At 40.2% G+C, this 20,252-nt stretch overlaps 1 protein-coding gene across 1 annotated transcript in view; it reads left to right on the top strand.

The window, feature by feature from the left end:
* The window catches only part of LOC141213014 (uncharacterized), a 903,379-nt gene that overhangs the window by 221,279 nt on the left and 661,848 nt on the right, over positions 1–20,252 (top strand). The window contains 1 exon segment of the mRNA XM_073665145.1: positions 16,926–17,137. Coding sequence (XP_073521246.1) covers positions 16,926–17,137 — 212 coding nt within the window.

Raw genomic sequence — 20,252 nt, 5'->3', positions numbered from 1 at the left:
TTCCCGTAGCTGTATTTGTGTATCCCCTTCCCGTAGTGGTATTTGAGTGTATCCCTTTCCCGTAGTGGTATTTATGTCTATCCCCTTCTCGTAGTGGTATTCATGTGTATCCCCTTCCTGTATCTGTATTTATGTGTATTCCTTCTCGTAGTGGTATTTGTGTATTCCTTCCCATAGTGGTATTTGTGTATCCCTTTTCCGTAGCGGTATTTATGTGTATCCCATTCCCATAGCGATATTTATGTGTATCCCCTTCCCATAGCTGTATTTATGTGTATCCCCTTCTCGTAGTGGTATTTATGTGTATCCCCTTCCCGTAGCTGTATTTATGTGTATCCCCTTCCCTTAGCGGTATTTATGTGTATCCCCTTTCCATAGCATTATTTATGTTTATCCCCTTCTCGTAGTGGTATTTATGTGTATTCCTTCCCATAACGGTATTTATGTGTATTCCTTCCCATAACGGTATTTATGTGTATCCCCTTCTTGTAGTGGTATTTATGTGTATCCCCTTCCCGTAGTGGTATTTGTGTATTCCTTCCCATAACGGTATTTATGTGTATCCCCTTCTTGTAGTGGTATTTATGTGTATTCCTTCCCATAACGGTATTTATGTGTATCCCCTTCTCGTAGTGGTATTTGTGTATTCCTTCCCATATCAGTATTTATGTGTATCCCCTTCTTGTAGTGGTATTTATGTGTATTCCTTCCCATAGCGGTATTTATGTGTATCCCCTTCCCGTAGTGGCATTTATGTGTATCCCCTTTCTATAGCGGTATTTATGTGTATCCCCTTCCCGTAGTGGTATTTATGTGTATCCCCTTCCCATAGCTGTATTTATGTGTATCCCCTTCTCGTAGTGGTATTTATGTGTATTCCTTTCCATAGCGGTATTTATGTGTATCCCCTTCCCGTAGTGGTATTTATGTGTATCCCCTTCCCATAGCTGTATTTATGTGTATCCCCTTCTCGTAGTGGTATTTATGTGTATCCCCTTCTCGTAGTGGTATTTATGTGTATCCTTCCCATAGCGGTATTTATGTGTATCCCCTTCTCGTAGTGGTATTTATGTGTATCCCCTTCCTGTAGCGGTATTCATGTGTATCCCCTTCTCGTAGTGGTATTTATGTGTATCCCCTTCTCGTAGTGGTATTTATGTGTATCCCCTTCCTGTAGCGGTATTTATGTGTATCCCCTTCTCGTAGTGGTATTTATGTGTATCCCCTTCCTGTAGCGGTATTCATGTGTATCCCCTTCTCGTAGTGGTATTTATGTGTATCCCCTTCTCGTAGTGGTATTTATGTGTGTTCCTTCCCTTAGCGGTATTTATGTGTATCCCCTTCCCGTAGCGGTATTTATGTGTATCCCCTTCCCGTAGCAGTATTTATGTGTATCCCCTTCCCGTAGTGGTATTTATGTGTATCCCTTCTCGTAGTGGCATTTATGTGTATCCCATTCCCATAGCTGTATTTATGTGTATCCCCTCCTTGTAGTGGTATTTATGTATATCCCCTTCCCGGAGCGGTATTTATGTGTATCCCCTTCTCGTAGTCGTATTTATGTGTATCCCCTTCCTGTATCGGTATTCATGTGTATCCCCTTCCTGTAGCAGTATTTATGTGTATCCCATTCCCGTAGCGGTATTCATGTATATCCCCTTCCCGTAGCAGTATTTATGTGTATCCCCTTCTCGTAGTGGTATTTATGTGTATCCCTTCCCATAGCGGTATTTATGTGTATTCCTTCCCGTAGTGCTATTTATGTGTATCCCCTTCCCGTAGTGATATTTATGTGTATCCCTTCTCGCAGTGGTATTTATGTGTATCCCCTTCTCGTAGCGGTATTTATGTGTATCCCCTTCTCGCACTGGTATTTATTTGTATCTCCTTCCCTTAGCAGTATTTATGTGTATCCCCTTCCCGTAGTAGTATTTATGTGTATCCCCTTATCGTAGTGGTATTTATGTGTATCCCCTTATTGTAGTGGTATTTATGTGTATCCCCTATTGTAGTGGTATTTATGTGTATTCCTTCCTTTAGCGGTATTTATGTGTCTCCCCTTCCCGTAGCGGTATTTATGTGTATCCCCTTCTCGTAGTGGTATTTATGTGTATCCCCTTCCCGTAGTGGTATTTATGTGTATCCCCTTATCGTAGTGGTATTTATGTGTATCCCCTTATTGTAGTGGTATTTATGTGTATTCCTTCCTTTAGCGGTATTTATGTGTATCCCCTTCCCGTAGCGGTATTTATGTGTATCCCCTTATCGTAGTGGTATTTATGTGTATCCCCTTCTAGTAGTGGTATTTATGTGTATCCCCTTCTCGTAGTGGTATTTATGTGTATCCCCTTCTCGTAGTGGTATTTATGTGTATCCTCTTCCCGTAGCGGTATTTATGTGTATCCCCTTCTTGTAGTGGTATTTATGTGTATCCCCTTCCTGTATCGGTATTCATGTGTATCCCCTTCTCGTAGTGGTATTTTTGTGTATCCCCTTCTCGTAGTGGTATTTATGTGTATCCCCTTCTCGTAGTGGTATTTATGTGTATCCCCTTGCTGTAGCGGTATTTATGTGTATCCCCTTCCCTTAGCAGTATTTATGTGTATCCCCTTCTCGTAGTGGTATTTATGTGTATCCCCTTCTCGTAGTGGTATTTATGTGTATCCTCTTCTCGTAGTGGTATTTATGTGTATCCCCTTCTCGTAGTGGTATTTATGTGTATCCTCTTCTCGTAGTGGTATTTATGTGTATCCCCTTCTCGTAGTGGTATTTATGTGTATCCTCTTCTCGTAGCGGTATTTATGTGTATCCCCTTCTCGTAGTGGTATTTATGTGTATCCTCTTCTCGTAGTGGTATTTATGTGTATCCCCTTGCTGTAGCGGTATTCATGTGTATCCTCTTCTCGTAGTGGTATTTATGTGTATCCCCTTCCTGTAGCGGTATTCATGTGTATCCTCTTCCCATTGCGGTATTTATGTGTATCCCCTTCCTGTAGCGGTATTTATGTGTATCCCCTTCCTGTAGCGGTATTCATGTGTATCCTCTTCCCATAGCTTTATTTATGTTTATCCCCTTCCCATAGCGGTGTTTATATGTATCCCCTTTCCATTCCATAGCAGTATTTACAGTGGGGGAAATAAGTATTTGATTTCTTACTGTTTTTGTAAGTTTGCCCACTGACAAAGACATGAAGAGTCTATAATTTTAAGAGAGACATTGAGCGATAGAATATCAAAAGAAAATCACATTGTATAAATTAAATAATTTTTTTTCATTTTGCAGTGAGAAATAAGTATTTGATCCTTCTGGCAAACAACACTTAATACTTGGTAGCAAAACCCTTGTTGTCAAGCCCAGCAGTCAGATGTTGTTTGTAGTTGATGATGAGGTTTGCGCACATGTCAGGAGGAATTTTGGTCCACTCCTCTTTGCAAATCATCTCTAAATCATTAAGATTTTGAGGCTGCCGCTTGGCAACTCAGAGCTTCAACTTCCTCCATAAGTTTTCTGTGGGATTAAGGTCTGGAGACTGGCCAGACCACTACATGTCTTTACTGTGCTTCTTTTTGAGACACTCCTTTGTTGCCTTGGCTGTATGCTTTAGGTCATTGTCTTGCTGGAAGACCCATCCACGACCCATCTTCAATGCTCTTACTGAGGGAAGGAGGTTGTTGGCCAAAATATTGCGATACATGACCTCATACATCTACCCTTCAGTATGGTGCAGTCGTCTTGTCCCCTTTGTAGAAAATCACCCACAAAGTATGTTTCCCCCACCATGCTTCACGGTTGGGACGATGTTCTTAGGGTTGTACTCATCCTTTTTCTTCCTCCAAACACGGTGAGTTGAATTAATGCCAAAGAGCTAAATTTTTGTTTCATCTGACCACAGCATCTTCTCCCAATAACTCACAAAATCATCCAGGTGTTCATAGAGAAACTTCAGACTCACCTGCACATGTGCCTTCCTGAGCAGGGGGACCTTGCGAGCACTGCAGGATTTTAAACCTTTAAGGCGTAATGTGTTACCAATGGTTTTCTTGGTGACTGTGGTCCCAGCTGCCTTAAGATCATTAACAAGTTACCCTTGTATAGTTTTAGGCTGATCTCTCACTTTCCCCATGATCAAGGATACTCCACGAGGTGAGATTTTGCATGGTGCCCCAGATGGATGTCGATTGACAGTCATTTTGTATTTCTTCCATTTTCTTACTATTGCACCAACAGTTGTCTCCTTTCTTTATTTATGTGTATCCCCTTCCCATAGCTGTATTTATGTGTATCCCCTTCCCATAGCTGTATTTATGTGTATCCCCCTCCCATAGCGGTATTTATGTGTATCCCCTTCCCATAGCTGTATTTATGTGTATCCCCCTCCCATAGCGGTATTTATGTGTATCCCCTTCCCATAGCGGTATTTGTGTATTCCTTCCCTTAGCGCTATTTATTTGTATCCCCTTCCCGTAGTGGTATTTATGTGTATCCCCCTTCTCGTAGTGGTATTTATGTGTATCCCCTTCTCGTAGTTGTATTCATGTGTATCCCCTTCCCATAACGGTATTTATGTGTATCCCCTTCCCATAGCTGTATTTGTGTGTATCCCCTTCTCGTAGTGGTATTTATGTGTATCCCCTTCTCGTAGTGGTATTTATGTGTATACCCTTCTCTTAGTGGTATTTATGTGTATTCCTTCCCATAGCGGTATTTATGTATATCCCCTTCCCATAGTGGTATTTATGCCTGTGAGTGGCCAGTGATAGCGCCCCTCACAGGCAATATATGTTATGTTCTGCTACCAAAGCTAAGGAAAGAGAGGAGATCTGTCCCTACTATAAGACTCAGCTGAATCCCTACGATGTAACAGGGAACCTGATCCTGCGATCAGACCTGCTAAAGTCCTAATCTAGTCTGTACGAAGACCTATAGATGTGGGGAGGGAATCCCTACAAGTACTAAGGACTGGGAGGAATATGGGACACCTCCTAACAGAAATAGTAGCAGACAGACGAACAAACAAAATAGATAGAACATAGAGGTCCGTAGACCAAGCAAACTAACAGAGCTAGATACAGAGCACAGGCTAGCTAGAAAGTAGATATACAATGAAGTCCAGCAAAGCCAGAAGGGCGGAGCAGGACTAAATAGGCCAACAAGGTCATGTGACCAGCAAAGGAAAAAAAACCTAACAGCAAGGTTCTAACAGTACCCCCCCTTCTAAGAGGATCCTCCGGATCCCCTAGGACCGGGCTTATCAGGAAATCTCCTGTGAAACGCTCTGATAAGTCTGGACGCGGAAACATCATCTGACCTCACCCAAGAGTTATCCTCGGGTCCGAAACCTTTCCAGGCCACAAGATACTGCAAACTACCTCTATACCGTCTAGAGTCAAGGATGCGAGAAATTTCATATTCCCCGTCCTCCACCACCGGAGGAACAGAGGCAGAGGCGTCACCATCCGACACAACAGCTTTTTTTAACAGAGAGACATGAAAGACCGGATTAATTCTCCAGGAGGTAGGAACCTCCAACCTAACAGCAGATTGGTTGACAACCTGAAGCACCTTAAAGGGCCCTACAAACTTGGGACCCAATTTCTTAGAAGGAATCCTCAACCGCAGATTCCTAGAGGACAACCAAACCATGTCACCAACAGCGAACAAAACCTCCTGTCGTTTCCTATCAAAGTAGTCTTTAGATTTTCTGTTGGCCTCCTGAAGATTACCATGCACATCCGTCCAAACTCTTTCCAAATCACCGGAAAAATTCTCCTCCTCAGGCACGGCAGATCCCAACTTGGAGAACGACCCAAACGACGGATGTCTCCCAGAACAACAAAAAAAAGGCGAACAACCAGCAGAAGAAGATGTATGATTGTTCAGAGCAAATTCGGCAAGTGGCAGAAACTCAGACCACCCCTCTTGATTGTCTGCCACAAAACAACGCAAGAACTGCTCAACATCCTGGTTTTTCCTTTCTGTCTGGCCATTAGATTCAGGATGATATCCGGACGAAAACGACAAATGAATTCCCAACCTGTCACAAAAGGCACGCCAAAAACGAGCCACGAACTGAGGACCCCTATCAGAAACAATGTCAGTAGGAACGCCATGAAGTCTGACAATTTCCTTGACAAAGGCCTTAGCGAGAGTTTTAGCGCAGGGCAGTTTGACGAAGGGAACCAAGTGACACATCTTGCTAAAACGGTCCACGACCACCCAGATGACAGTAAAACTCTCAGAGGGGGGAAGGTCAGTTATAAAGTCCATAGCCAAATGTGTCCAAGGAGCACTGGGGACCTCTAAAGGACAAAGCAACCCCGCAGCGGGAGTATGTGAGGACTTAGATCTAGCACATATAGTACATTGGCGCACCCACTTAATGACTTCCTTCTGCCATCCAGGCCACCAAAAACTGCGACCCACCAGTCTCTTGGTCTCAGAGATTCCGGGATGACCTGCCAACCGAGATTCGTGACACTCAACAAACAAATCTCTCCTAAAGGTCTCAGGCACAAACAACCTCCCATGAGGAGTGTTAGATGGGGCATTCTCCTGAGCTTTAAGAATCTCATCTTCCAAAACGGAGTCTAAAGCAGCTATCACAACACCTTCTTGTAAAATGTTTTCCTCTTTCTCAGCACCGACTATGGGAGAAAAACTACGAGACAAGGCATCCGCCTTAACATTCTTAGTACCAGGGATGTAAGTAACGGAGAAATTAAACCGCGAGAAAAACAGTGCCCACCTAGCCTGACGGGCATTCAGGCGCTTGGCAGCATCAAGATATATCAGATTTTTATGATCCGTAAGAACCTGAACGGGAAATTCCGCACCTTCCAAGAAGTGGCGCCAGTGTTCAAATGCGAGTTTAATAGCCAATAATTCCCGATTACCAATATCGTAATTCAATTCAGTCTCCGAAAATTTTTTTGAAAAAAAGGCACAGGGATGTAATCCATCCCCGTTATCCTGAGACAATACTGCGCCAACCCCCACAGAGGAAGCATCAACCTCAACCAAAAACGGCCTAGTAACATCAGGCTGCATAAGGATGGGAGCAGAGGTGAACCTCTCCTTGAGATACACAAAAGCTTCAATGGCCTCAGAAGACCACTGAACCGCATCAGCACCTTTCCTGGTGAGATCAGTCAGAGGTTTGACAATACTAGAAAAATTTTTTATGAACTTTCTATAGTAATTGGCGAAACCCAAAAACCTCTGTATCGATTTCAAACCAATAGGCCTAGGCCATTCCTGCACAGCCTGAACCTTAACCGGATCCATCTCAAAACCTTTGCTGGAGATAATGTAGCCCAAAAAACTAATTCTCTGTACAGCGAACTCACATTTCTCCAGCTTAGCAAAAAGTGAATTGTCCATTAATAACTGTAATACCTCACGCACGCTCCGCCAATGAGACTCCAGATCTGGCGAATAAATCAAAATGTCATCCAAATACACAACCACATTTTTACCGATCAAAGGTCTAAGGATGTCATTAATCAGATTCTGAAAAAATGCAGGAGCATTAGTAAGACCAAAAGGCATAACCAGATTCTCAAAATGACCCACAGGAGTGTTAAAAGCAGTCTTCCATTCATCACCCTCCTTCATGCGCAACAGATTGTATGCCCCCTTAAGGTCAATTTTAGAGAACCACTTGGCCCCCAATAACTGGTTAAACAGATCAGGAATCAATGGCAGTGGGTAAGGATTGCGTACCGTAATTTTGTTAATCTCACGAAAATCCAGACAAGGACGTAAACCGCCGTCCTTTTTTTTTACAAAAAAAAATCCAACCGCCACAGGAGACTTAGAGGGCCTAATGTGACCGGCGGCCAAGCTTGTCTGTATGTATTCCTCCAAAGCCTTCCTCTCAGGAATAGTAAGGTTAAATAAACGACTCTTAGGAAGAGTCGCTCCAGGGACAAATTCAATAGAACAATCATAGTCTCTCTGGGGAGGCAAAACCTGCGATTCCTTCTCAGAAAAAACTCTCCAAAAATCCTGAATAGGAACAGGCAATTCTCCCCTATCCAAAGCTGCAATACGCCCGTTACAACACTTGTCATAACATTTATGGCTCCAGGATTTAATTTCACTGGTAGACCAATCCAGTACAGGATTGTGAAATTTTAACCAGGGCAAACCCAATATTACTGGAGAAGGCAAGTTATTCAACACTACCAAATCCAATTTCTCATGGTGAACACCATTAATAGTGAGAGGAAATTCACTGACCTTGAGAGTAATATTCTTCAAAGGGGAGCCATCCACAGAAACCACAGCAATGGGGGATGACAAAAGTTCAGGTTTTAAATTGAGTTTTTCCACGAATCCCCCATCAATTACATTCAGTGTAGACCCGCAATCAACAAACACCCGAAATTCCATTAATTTTTCCTGAGCAATCGTGGAAGCAGCTAAAAATATACCCTTGGAATTTAAACAGGCAATACGGGCGTGACTGACCATTTTTTTTTCTTTCTTCATACGAAGCTCACAGCCTTTAATCAAATGACCAGATTTTCCGCAATAGAAACACAAGCCTTGCGAAAAACGACGGTCTTTTTCTTGAGAGCGAGGTGCCACCGATCCAATCTCCATCGGTTCACCACTGTTAGTACACACATTATCATAACCAGAAACTGACATAGCAGAGGATTTGCTCTCATTAACCCTAGCACGCAGTCTTCTATCCACCCGTATAGCTAATTGCATAGCCTGTTGCAAATCTTCAGGTGTAGGATAAGCAATTAGCAGGTCTTTAACCCTTTCACTGAGCCCAGCAAGAAATAGACTTTTCAGAGCAGAATCGTTCCACCCTGTTTGAGTGGACCAACGACGAAAATGTGTACAATATTTTTCCACATTACCCGATCCTTGTTTTAGACGTCTCAACTCAGTCTCAGCTGATGCGACACGGTCAGGATCATCATATAATAGTCCCAAAGCAGAAAAAAAACTATCCACTGATCTGAAGCATGAATCACTAGGTTGCAAAGAAAAGGCCCACTCCTGAGGCTCTTTGCGCAAAAGTGACATTATGAACCCTACGCGCTGGGATTCATCCCCAGAGGACTTAGGTCTCAAACGAAAATACAATAAGCAAGCATTTTTAAATGAAAAAAATTCTCGGTGTTCACCAAAAAACAAATCCGGCAAACATACCTTAGGCTCCAAGAAATGTGCTCCAGGACAGTTACTCACGTGCTGACGGAGCTCGGCCACCTCCAGAGAGAGTCCCTGCAGGCGATGAGTCAAATCCTGAACCGACACCATGATGGAACAGAAAAATCTTTCCTTAGAGAATTTGCTGGCTGGACTTACTGTTATGTTCTGCTACCAAAGCTAAGGAAAGAGAGGAGATCTGTCCCTACTATAAGACTCAGCTGAATCCCTACGATGTAACAGGGAACCTGATCCTGCGATCAGACCTGCTAAAGTCCTAATCTAGTCTGTACGAAGACCTATAGATGTGGGGAGGGAATCCCTACAAGTACTAAGGACTGGGAGGAATATGGGACACCTCCTAACAGAAATAGTAGCAGACAGACGAACAAACAAAATAGATAGAACATAGAGGTCCGTAGACCAAGCAAACTAACAGAGCTAGATACAGAGCACAGGCTAGCTAGAAAGTAGATATACAATGAAGTCCAGCAAAGCCAGAAGGGCGGAGCAGGACTAAATAGGCCAACAAGGTCATGTGACCAGCAAAGGAAAAAAAACCTAACAGCAAGGTTCTAACAATATATACAACTAAAGGTATTTACAAAAAAACTTATGGCCACATGCTAAATACATTGGGGCAATTCAAAAAAGTAGTGGACAACTTCTTTAAATAGCGGATTGTTTTAGCAATGTTGAATCGGTCACACACAATTACATATACCACATACTTGCTTTTACCTGTAAAAAAGTGATGAGTGCAGAATATATACGGTAACTACCCAAATAAATTTGGTCAGTACACCACAAAAATTCACAATAATTCAGTGCATACATTTTGTTATTGTGCTATAAGGTACACTGTGGCTGTCAATTTTACATTATCCAAAAAATACTCCATAAGGAAATAATTCCTTGATTTGCACATATGGTGACCCTTGTACCTCATAAAAAAATTGGTTGCTGTTGGTATGGGATACATGTGAGTGTAAATGACACCCTCAACAATCTAAACTGCAAAATCAAGAAATTCTATCCGATTCACCACACCATGGATAATTCATCAATATAGTGCAAACATTCATACTGACCAAAAATGGATTTGATGTATTATGAATAATTTCTGACTCACCCAACATCTTACTTATGGTTTTGTAGCCCATTCCAGCTTTGTGCAGGTCTATGACTTTGTCCCTGACTTCCTTAGAAAGCTCTTTGGTCTTGCCCATGTTGTAGAGGTTAGAGTCTGACTGATTAATTGAGTCTGTGGACAGGAGTCTTTTATACAGGTGACTATGTAAAGCAGCTGTCTTTAATGCAGGTAATGAGTTGATTAGGAGCGTCTAACTGGTCTGTAGGAGCCAGAACTCATAATGGTTTGTAGGGGATCAAATACTTATTTCTCACTGCAAAATGCAAAAGAAATGATCAAATTTATACAATGTGATTTTCTTGATTTTTTTTTTGGATATTCTATCTCTCAATGTTAAAATTAACCTACCCTTAAAATTATAGACTGTTCATGTCTTTGTCAGTGGGCAAACTTACAAAAACAACAAGGGATCAAATAGTTATTTCCCCCATTGTATGTATATCCCCTTCCCATAGCTGTATTTATGTGTATCCCCTTCCCATAATGGCATTTATGTATATCCCCTTCCCATAGCGGTATTTATGTGTATCCCCTTCTCGTAGTGGTATTTATATGTATCCCCTTCCCATAGCGGTATTTATTTTATTGCGCTAAAAGAAGTTTGAAAAAATTGGTCCCCATCATTGTACTAGCTGATTGGTATACCAGTGGCTTTGAAATGGCCAAGTTTGAAGAAAATCCCTTGTATCTTACAAATAAGGAGTATTATGAACTGAAGGATGCAACATGCCATATGTCTCTATGTTGCATCTCGGGAGCACAACTATACAATAAAACAAACAGAATAATCAGTGGTGAGTGCCATATTATATTCTTCTATTCTTCTCTTTTAAGTGGAATTAATACTATTCTACATTGCTCCATTATATTAATGCAACAGTTATGGTAAGGAAATAGCAATCTATGTTTGAGATTAATGTAATGCTAGACAAAAATGTAAAATGGTCATTGACATGTGTAAAATATTTTGTTCCCCAGTGATGTTTAATTGCTTTATCCTGTTTAGGACAATCTCTTTAGCTATGTTTTAGTAGTTGTCTTAAAGGAAATCTGTCAACAGGTTTTTGCTATCCCATCTGAGAGCAGTGTAATGTAGGGGCAGAGACCCTGATTACAGAAGTGGATCACTTACTGGGCTACTTGCAACAGTTTTGATAAAATTGCTGTTTGATCTGCTGCAGATCTACAGGTTCCCTGAATGCAGAGCTCCGTATAGCACCGTCCACACCACTGGTTGACAGCTTTCTGTGTGCACTGTGCATAGGTAAAAAACTATTGATAATTTGCTGCTGATAAAATGTGATTTTATCAAAACTACAACAAGCAGCCCAGTAAGTGACATATAGCTGGAATCAGGGTCTCAGTTTCTACATTATACTGCTCTCAAATTAGGTGGCAAAAGCCTGGTGACAAATTCCCGTTATAACTTAATTTCATGGGAAGTTCTGGTCATGATTATGAGACAGGCATACAGTAGTTACAGGGGTTATCTCAAGCTTATAACCTTCTTAGAATTCAGCCGATTCTGACACTTTTGGCTTCTCTAACTCCTGGTTTATGTGACACACTTAAGTAGAAATGAAAAATTGATTTCCCTGATCATGGATTTGACCACTGTATGTAATAACATTTGATTGCTCTATGACAGAAATTTTGGCTGCTGTATAAACAATAGGATCTGAAAATATGATCTGGACTATTTAATATTTCCTAACACATTTCCATGAGGAACATACAAGCAACAGTGGTATTTTATGTGGGGGAGCACAGATGTAACTTACTGGTTACTTGCTACTCACACACTGACTACTGTGCAAGAAGATTTCTGATCAGAAATCCTTGTGGAGAGTGACAATCCAGGCCTGGCATGTCAGAGTGAGGAGACTTATACGCCACGCATGCTCCTCTGGGAAATTTAATTTGTAAATTGCCTCTTCAGAGAGGAAAAGAACTAGAACTCTAGGACCACTTATTGGAAGTAGCATTAATAAAAGTTAATATAGACCCTTTAACGTTCCTTGCCTTATGACTTAGGATAATAGCACATGTAGTACACGTTAGTGGCTACTAACTATCAAATCCACTACAGCAGGCAGTAATGGTAAAAACCAAATCAGGGCAGATGTCAGGGTCCATGCCTGTATTTACTGATTCCGAGCCGAGGTTAGAATTGACAGGATGCCCACTGTTACTCTGATGCCCAAGGACCCTCATATGCCTGTCTGACAGGCTGTCTAGCAAGCACACAACACAATGCTAAAACCACATTTCCCGCATGATCATCTCCGCTGTAATCATAAGGCCAGGATTCATTTTACAAAAATAATAATAAAAATAAGGAATTTGTTTTAATAATATTATTGAATCTGTAAATGTGGATTTAGCATTACATAATGGTATGATCACGCACTGTGCATTGATATTTGTATGAAATTTGCATTCTACTCATGCGAATAGGGTTTCTGCAACCCCGGCTCACATGCAACCCCCGGCTCACATGCAACAGAGAATTTGCAGATACATAGGCCTTATTGGGGGCTAATCCTCTGTGAATCTGGGGAAAAGAAAATCGCAAATTTTCTGCAGAAATTCTAGGGTGAGACTCACATTTCTTCCAAGAAAAATACAAATCAGATTTTTATTGTGTGAACGCATCCCTGTCAAGTGCCATTTTTTATGATCCATAATACTTTATTCTCTAGGTCTCAGTTCAGTTTTGTCTGTCTTAAGTATCTATAGCAACCTCTACTTGTTATGCTTTACTTTAACAGAGGTCAAGATTAATAAGTGAAGCTTAAAGGTTTATAGACTCAGATGTTATATTAATATACGTAAAATGTACATAGACAGAAGAGGTCAATCCAATTTAATTACTAAAGTACTACTGAATTGCACTACCGCTTGTAAGCCGGTTTATTCACTTGTATGTTATTCTGTGCAGGTTAAGTGGTGTCATCGAAAATTACATGATGATTTCCAGTGATATATTGAGAAAAATATAGCTTTTTTAGAGCTTGAAAACAAGACATCCCCTGCTTACATAAACTAATGTGGTAGTAGAGTTTTCTTAGGCTTTATTCACAATGCCATTTATCTTTTTCATTTGTCTGTTACGTTTCGAACAGTCAAGAGAAACCGATAAATACTTAGATTATTATAGAATATTCAGAGCACAATAAAAAAATCTGACATTTTTGGGGGTAAAAATAGACTTTTACAGGGAATTTTATTCTGTTTATCAAATTTTCATTGGAGCTGGCCCTATGTAGGAGAAGAAAGTCCGCAAAGAAGTTCGCAATAGACAGAATAAAATAATGAGATTAGAACCGCTCAAGACTATCACAGTCAAAACAATGTCTTAAAAAGGAATACTTCAGACACCACACTATGGAAGCGGGAATCTGTGAATATGTGCAATAAATTGCGTCGCAGGAATTATCCAAAATGAATGCTGGATCAGGCGAGTTCAATAGTGGGTAATATAGATAGAGAAGACATGCTAGCGGATATTAAGGGCAGAAAGAAGGAATTTACTACACAAGACATAGACAGAATTTCATTTTCTACTAACTATAGCATTGAATTCAAAGAGATTAAAAACATCATACAAAGAAACATCCCAATGTTGTTGCAGGATAAAAAATTAAATGAGATATTAAAAACACCTATCAACTATGTAGCCAAAAAGCCCCTTCACTAGGTGACGTGCTCTCGCCCACATTATTCTTGACTAATAAATACCCTACATCTACTTGGCTAAGAAACATGGGGTTCCATAAATACGGCCATACGAGGTGCACGTGTTGTAACTTTGTAGTCAGAACTGATAAATTCATCTCCCTAGTCACTAACAAGGAATATAACATTAAATAATATAAACTGCAACACTGCGTTTCTGGCTTATTTGATCACATGTACGGCATGCAAACTACAGTGTGTGGGTTGCACGACAGGGGCATTAAAACTACGCACAAGAAGGCATATTTCTGACACCAATGACAAATTAACGGTTAAAAGTTCTGCAGCCTCCAAACACTTTATAGAACACCACAATGGCAATACCAGCACATTTAAAATTGTAGCTATTGAAAAATTCCATAGACCTTCTCGTGGGAGTGATCATAAAAGGAAACTTATCAATACAGAGTCTTGGTGCATATATGTGTTAAAAACACTGGTATCGCAAGGTATGAAAATGCACCAAGATATTATGCACCATTATGACTAAGATCCGTATATTCGACTATTTGATTGTGGATATTTTTATTTATTTGTATATCTTGTATGTGTTTTTATTGGATCTAATTCTATATACACGTCCTTTATATATATGTGTGTTGTTTGCAGTGATTCTACATAATAGAGATTTTGACCATGAGAAAACTTCACCCAGAAGAGTTAAATGGTGAACAGATGGTGAATGAGTAGTTAGAGCTGCATTCCTTCAGGACATGACATGTATATAGTTTGTCTAGTTTTAGTTTAGAGTATGTATGCAATGACTAAGGACGTAACTGTCTGAAACGCGTATGCAATTACTCTATGTCTGGAGTTTTCTGGATTTGCAAAAAAGAAGAATTTTTTATGAGGACCCAGTGGTGGATGTACCTTCCTTTTCTCTTCATTGTTCCTTATTATTCTACAAGACCTTCCGTGAAGAGGAGATCCTTGGTCCATGTGTAATGAGCTGAACACCAGGTTACCGCAAGGTTTCCTATGACTTTCATGAGTTTGTATGTTCTCCCCATGTTTGTGTGGGTTTCCTCTGGGTTCTCTGGTTTCCTCCCACACTCCAAAGACATACTGATAGAGAATGTAGATTGTGAGCCCCAATGGGGACAGTGATGAGAATGTATGTAAAGCGCTGTGGAATTAATGGCGCTATATAAGTGAGTAAAATAATGAAATAAAAAACATCAGAGCTCTGTAGCTCTAAAAAAATGCATTTATAAGAAGACAAAGTTCGCTTGCACTGTACTGTGTTAGTTATAGTGAGAAACACAATAGCCCACATATTGAGATTCACACAAAAGCGGTGTGGAGGAAATACCACTCACACCCCATATCCGTGTCGTCAACTCGAACAAGATATATATAGACAGGAGAAGAAACGAGCGCACTGGCATAAAAAAGCTTTATTAGTAATTCATATAAAACTTCATTAATAAATGGAAAAAAATATAATGTAAAGTGCAGACATGCAGATCAAAAGACCCCACTTAATCTATAGCCCAAAAGGAAGGGTAATATAGATATATTCAAGAAATTACATAAATATTCTAAAACATACACGTATTACACACACATCCTCCAAAATGGAGGAAATGTAATAAGTATTAGATAATAATGAAAAGACAGTAAGGGCAGAAAAGAGAAATAGACCGGGGCAGAAAGAGGTGGTATACATGGACAATTAAATATACCACTAAATATATGGGGATCACGTATACCATAGTCCTGTACCATTAATCAGCTGCCATAGTGCATGTCATGTACAGGACAATGGTGACTCACCCCAAATATTGTCACATGTAGAAAGGGGACCACATGAGGGCAGGTGTCTGTCGTGGAGGGCAGCCTTGACGCGCGTTTCGCGGGTGCTCTTTTCGAGAGGCGCCTTTCTCTTTTCTCTTACTGTCTTTTCATTATTATCTAATACTTATTACATTTCCTCCATTTCGGAGGATGTGTGTGTAATACGTGTATGTTTTATGATATTTATGTAATTTCTTGAATATATCTATATTACCCTTCCTTTTGGGCTATAGATTAAGTGGGGTCCTTTGATCTGCATGTCTGCACTTTACATTATATTTTTTGCCATTTATTAATGGAGTTTTATATGAATTACTAATAAAGCTTTTTTATGCCAATACGCTTGTTTCTTCTCCTGTCTATATGTGTTAGTTATAGGTCTCACATTGGTAGGGCCCTCTTTTTTAAAAAATAATCCCTGGAGGCAGAATCTCATGCGGATCAGTGTCCAGCCCATAGCCTGGAACAGCTTGTTTACATATAAGGAAAACGTGGATTTTTCTGGTATAAGAAATTGAATCTCTCTCTCTCTGTGTCTCTCCTGTGAATCAGATGAATAAATAGTATCTTTAATATCCACATAGAGTGCCAGATTGTTTCATGACTTTCTTTTTACAGGATAGGACCCTATGCGTGCACCTGAACAGTCTAGGAGTCCAATATTTCCTCAATATGTCATACTTATACCGCTAGCATGTAGGGCTTCAAGGAGTTTCAAGGGTTTTACATTGATGGCCTTTCTTTAGGGTATGGGCATCTGGATGTTTCTGTGTTTGCTACGGTGATGAAGGGACCACAGTGCTGTCCCTTTGTTTTTCTGATCTTTGAGATTCGAAGATCAATAAATGTCCCGTTATACTGTACTTAGAATAGCCCATTAAGTTAAAATCCCTAAAAAAAATCTTTAGCATTTTAGATTTTGTTCACATTTAAGATTGAACTAACAAGAGCTAGTAGTTAGTCGGGTAGCTTAGTATTTAAATATGTTGAGTCATTTTTATATTTAAAATTTATAATGTCCTTTTACTGTAAGTTTTACATATTACCATATGACTTTGTTAATAGGATTTGGAACTTTTTCAACATAAGCTTGATATTCTGGGTACTGACATTGAGACTTCTGAGGTGTACAAGTATGAATGCACATCACAGGAGGCCTTTAAAATCATTCAGAACTTCAATGCTCGGGTGCAAATTTTGCAAATTGAAGCAAAAAACCTAAAAGAACTACAAGAGCTTCTGGAGACTACGGTGGTTGACTTCTCCATTTTAAACAAGTACGTGTTTTCAGTATTTTTCCTTAATAGGTTTTCCAAGGTTAAAAATAAAATTGGTAACATTAGGAAATGTGATAACAAAATACATTAAAGGAGGAAAATTCCCTATGGAATAAGGGATATACAGCGCTATCTGAGCGTAGTATTAATAAGGAATAAGGTATGGATAATATCAGGTGAAAAGAATCACCTTTGGGGGTTGTGCAACACAGGGCACAAATGCAAAGCATGAGCTGCATCCCTCCTACTGGCATCTCCTTAAATTCAGAGCCCAGTGGACAACAATTAGCTGTAGTGAGGTGACTAGGTGATCTGGCGCTCTAGAAGGCAACCACCATCGGATAAAAAATGTTTGATTAAAAATAGATAAATAGTATTTTTTCCACTTTTAATAAAAAATTTTTTATCCGATGGTGGTTTCCAGACCACATAGTCACCTCACTTATGCTAAAATAAAAAAAATAATATTCACCTATCCAATCACTGGCACCTCTAGTGCCGATGCTCAGGTGGTCCCTGGCAGTCTTTCTTTTCTTCCCTGAAGTGATCACATGCCATACATTCACTTAACCTCCGCAGCCAATCTCTGACCTCAGCAGTGATGGAATGAGACTTTTGAGGTCAGTGATTGGCTACACTGGTCCTGTGAATGTATATGATGTAACCTCTACAGGGAAGGAAACAAAGACCAGTGGGGACCACCATTGATATGGAGCTCATACTGGTGAATTTTCTATTTTTGTTAATTTTATCGCATTTCTACTGTTACTAAATATTGTTTTAAAATCCTGGATTTCTAGAGCTTTAGGCTACAGCTGCATTCTCTAGATTTTTACTCAAAGTATTTCCTTAAACTGATGTTGCTCTAGACTAAAGATGTGAGAGTAGCCTAATGTTGATGTCCAGTTGGTGAGAATTGATGTTTTACGTAATGTTGTTTAATAGTAATCATAAGTAGAGATGAGCGTTGTTCTACTCGAACTGTTCGCCAATCTCAAATTCGAGCTGTTTTGGGCGGTGTTCGAGCCGGACGGCGAACACGAACAATTTGAGAAAAATTCGGCTGTTCGAGGTTATGTTCGATAACTGTTCGTGCACCAAAATCATAACTGGATTTTTTCTCAGTAATGATGAAAATTAATGTTAATACGCAGTTTGAGTGTACAGCGGGGCGGGGGGAGGGGCAGGGGATGGATCTCTGCAGGAACAATGAAGATCTCCATTTTTTTTTCTCTTTCCCGCATTTGCAGTGGGGAGGTGCAATCTGTCAGCCTATCAGCAGCGCACACACGGAGCGAAGTGCTTTTTTTCACACAAGCAAGGGCATGTGTCATTGGCAGTGTATGTCACATGTCCTTGCCCTATAAGACCAAGCCATTTTCCCCGTCGCCACCATTTTCTCACTGCTGCAGCTGCGTGTTAGACGGCACCGCTGTTGCTGTGTGCGCTATACCTTGTTAATTTCAAGCCAATTTTCGCACAAATATACAGATAGCTTGGGAGTAGGGAATAGTTGTGATTGCAGTCCTTTTAAGGACTAGGTTACAGCATTTCCTACGACTTTTATCAGGGAGGTCTGTGCTCTTAAATAGATAGGTTGTGGGAGTAAAGACTAATTGTAATTGGAGTCCTTTTCAGGACTAGGTTACATGAGTTCCTATCAGTTTTTGCCAGGCAGGTCTGTGCCAGTGCTGTGCAAGTTTTTTTCACAGCATTTGGCTGAATCTAGCAAAGCTAATCCTTTTTGGCCTATTGCAGAGTGTGTTAGTCAGTGGAGTAGCCTATCTGTGTTGCAAGATATAACACCTGTGTATAGAATACCAATTTTTTTACTGCACCTAGTGAAGTAAAATCTTTTGGGCATAGCATCATTCTATTAGTCCATCTATACTGACCTCCATCAGGTTGCAAACTGAATATAATTTTTTTCTGCATCTAGCTCTGAAAAAATATTTGGGCTTCTAGCAGTGTGTGGGACTTGGTCTATTAGTCCATCTATACTGACCTCCATCAGGTTGCAAATTAAAAATAATTTTTTTCTTCATTTAGCTCTGAAAAAATATTTGGGCTTCTAGCAGTGTGTGGGACTTGTTCTATTAGTCCTTCTATACTGACCTCCAGCAGGTTGCAAATTGAATATAATTTTTTTCTGCATCTAGCTCTGAAAAAATAGTTGGGCTTCTAGCGGTGTGTGGGACTTGGTCTATTAGTCCATCTATACTGACCTCCATCAGGTTGCAAATTAAAAATAATTTTTTTCTGCATCTAGCTCTGAAAAAATATTTGGGCTTCTAGCAGTGTGTGGGACTTGGTCTATTAGTCCATCTATACTGACCTCCATCAGGTTGCAAATTAAAAATAATTTTTTTCTGCATCTAGCTCTGAAAAAATATTTGGGCTTCTAGCAGTGTGTGGGACTTGGTCTATTAGTCCATCTATACTGACCTCCATCAGGTTGCAAATTAAAAATAATTTTTTTCTGCATCTAGCTCTGAAAAAATATTTGGGCTTCTAGCAGTGTGTGGGACTTGGTCTATTAGTCCATCTATACTGACCTCCATCAGGTTGCAAATTAAAAATAATTTTTATCTGCATCTACAGTACCTCTGAAAAAATATTTGGGCTTCTAGCTGTGTGTGGGACTATTTGTATTAGTCCATCTATACTGACCTCCATCAGGTTGCAAACTGAATATATTTTTTTCTGCATCTACCTCTGAAAAAATATTTGGCCTTCTAGTAGTGTGTCGGACTTTCTCTATTAGTCCATCTATACTGACCTCCATCAGGTTGCAAATTAAAACTAATTTTTATCTGCATCTACAGTACCTCTGAAAAAATATTTGGGCTTCTAGCTGTGTGTGGGACTATTTATATTAGTCCATCTATACTGACCTCCATCAGGTTGCAAATTCAAAATAATTTTTTTCTGCATCTAACCCAGCCAATAGTTTTGGCCTAATACCACAGTTTGGCCACTCAGCTCTGCTCGGTTACCATCCATTGTTTTTTTGTGCAAACAACTCCAGAGTTGTGAATTAGTTAACCACCAAAATGAGTGGAAAAAGGCCTGCTGCTGGTGGAAAGGGGAATAGGCGTGTTGGGAAGGGGAAAAA

This window comes from Phyllobates terribilis, unplaced genomic scaffold (genome assembly GCF_046119375.1).
Source record: "Phyllobates terribilis strain yellow unplaced genomic scaffold, ASM4611937v1 Scaffold_2__4_contigs__length_985480577, whole genome shotgun sequence".
NCBI lineage: Eukaryota > Metazoa > Chordata > Amphibia > Anura > Dendrobatidae > Phyllobates > Phyllobates terribilis.
Note: the sequence above shows the minus strand (reverse complement) of the source record. Positions and strands in the feature narration are given on the sequence as shown.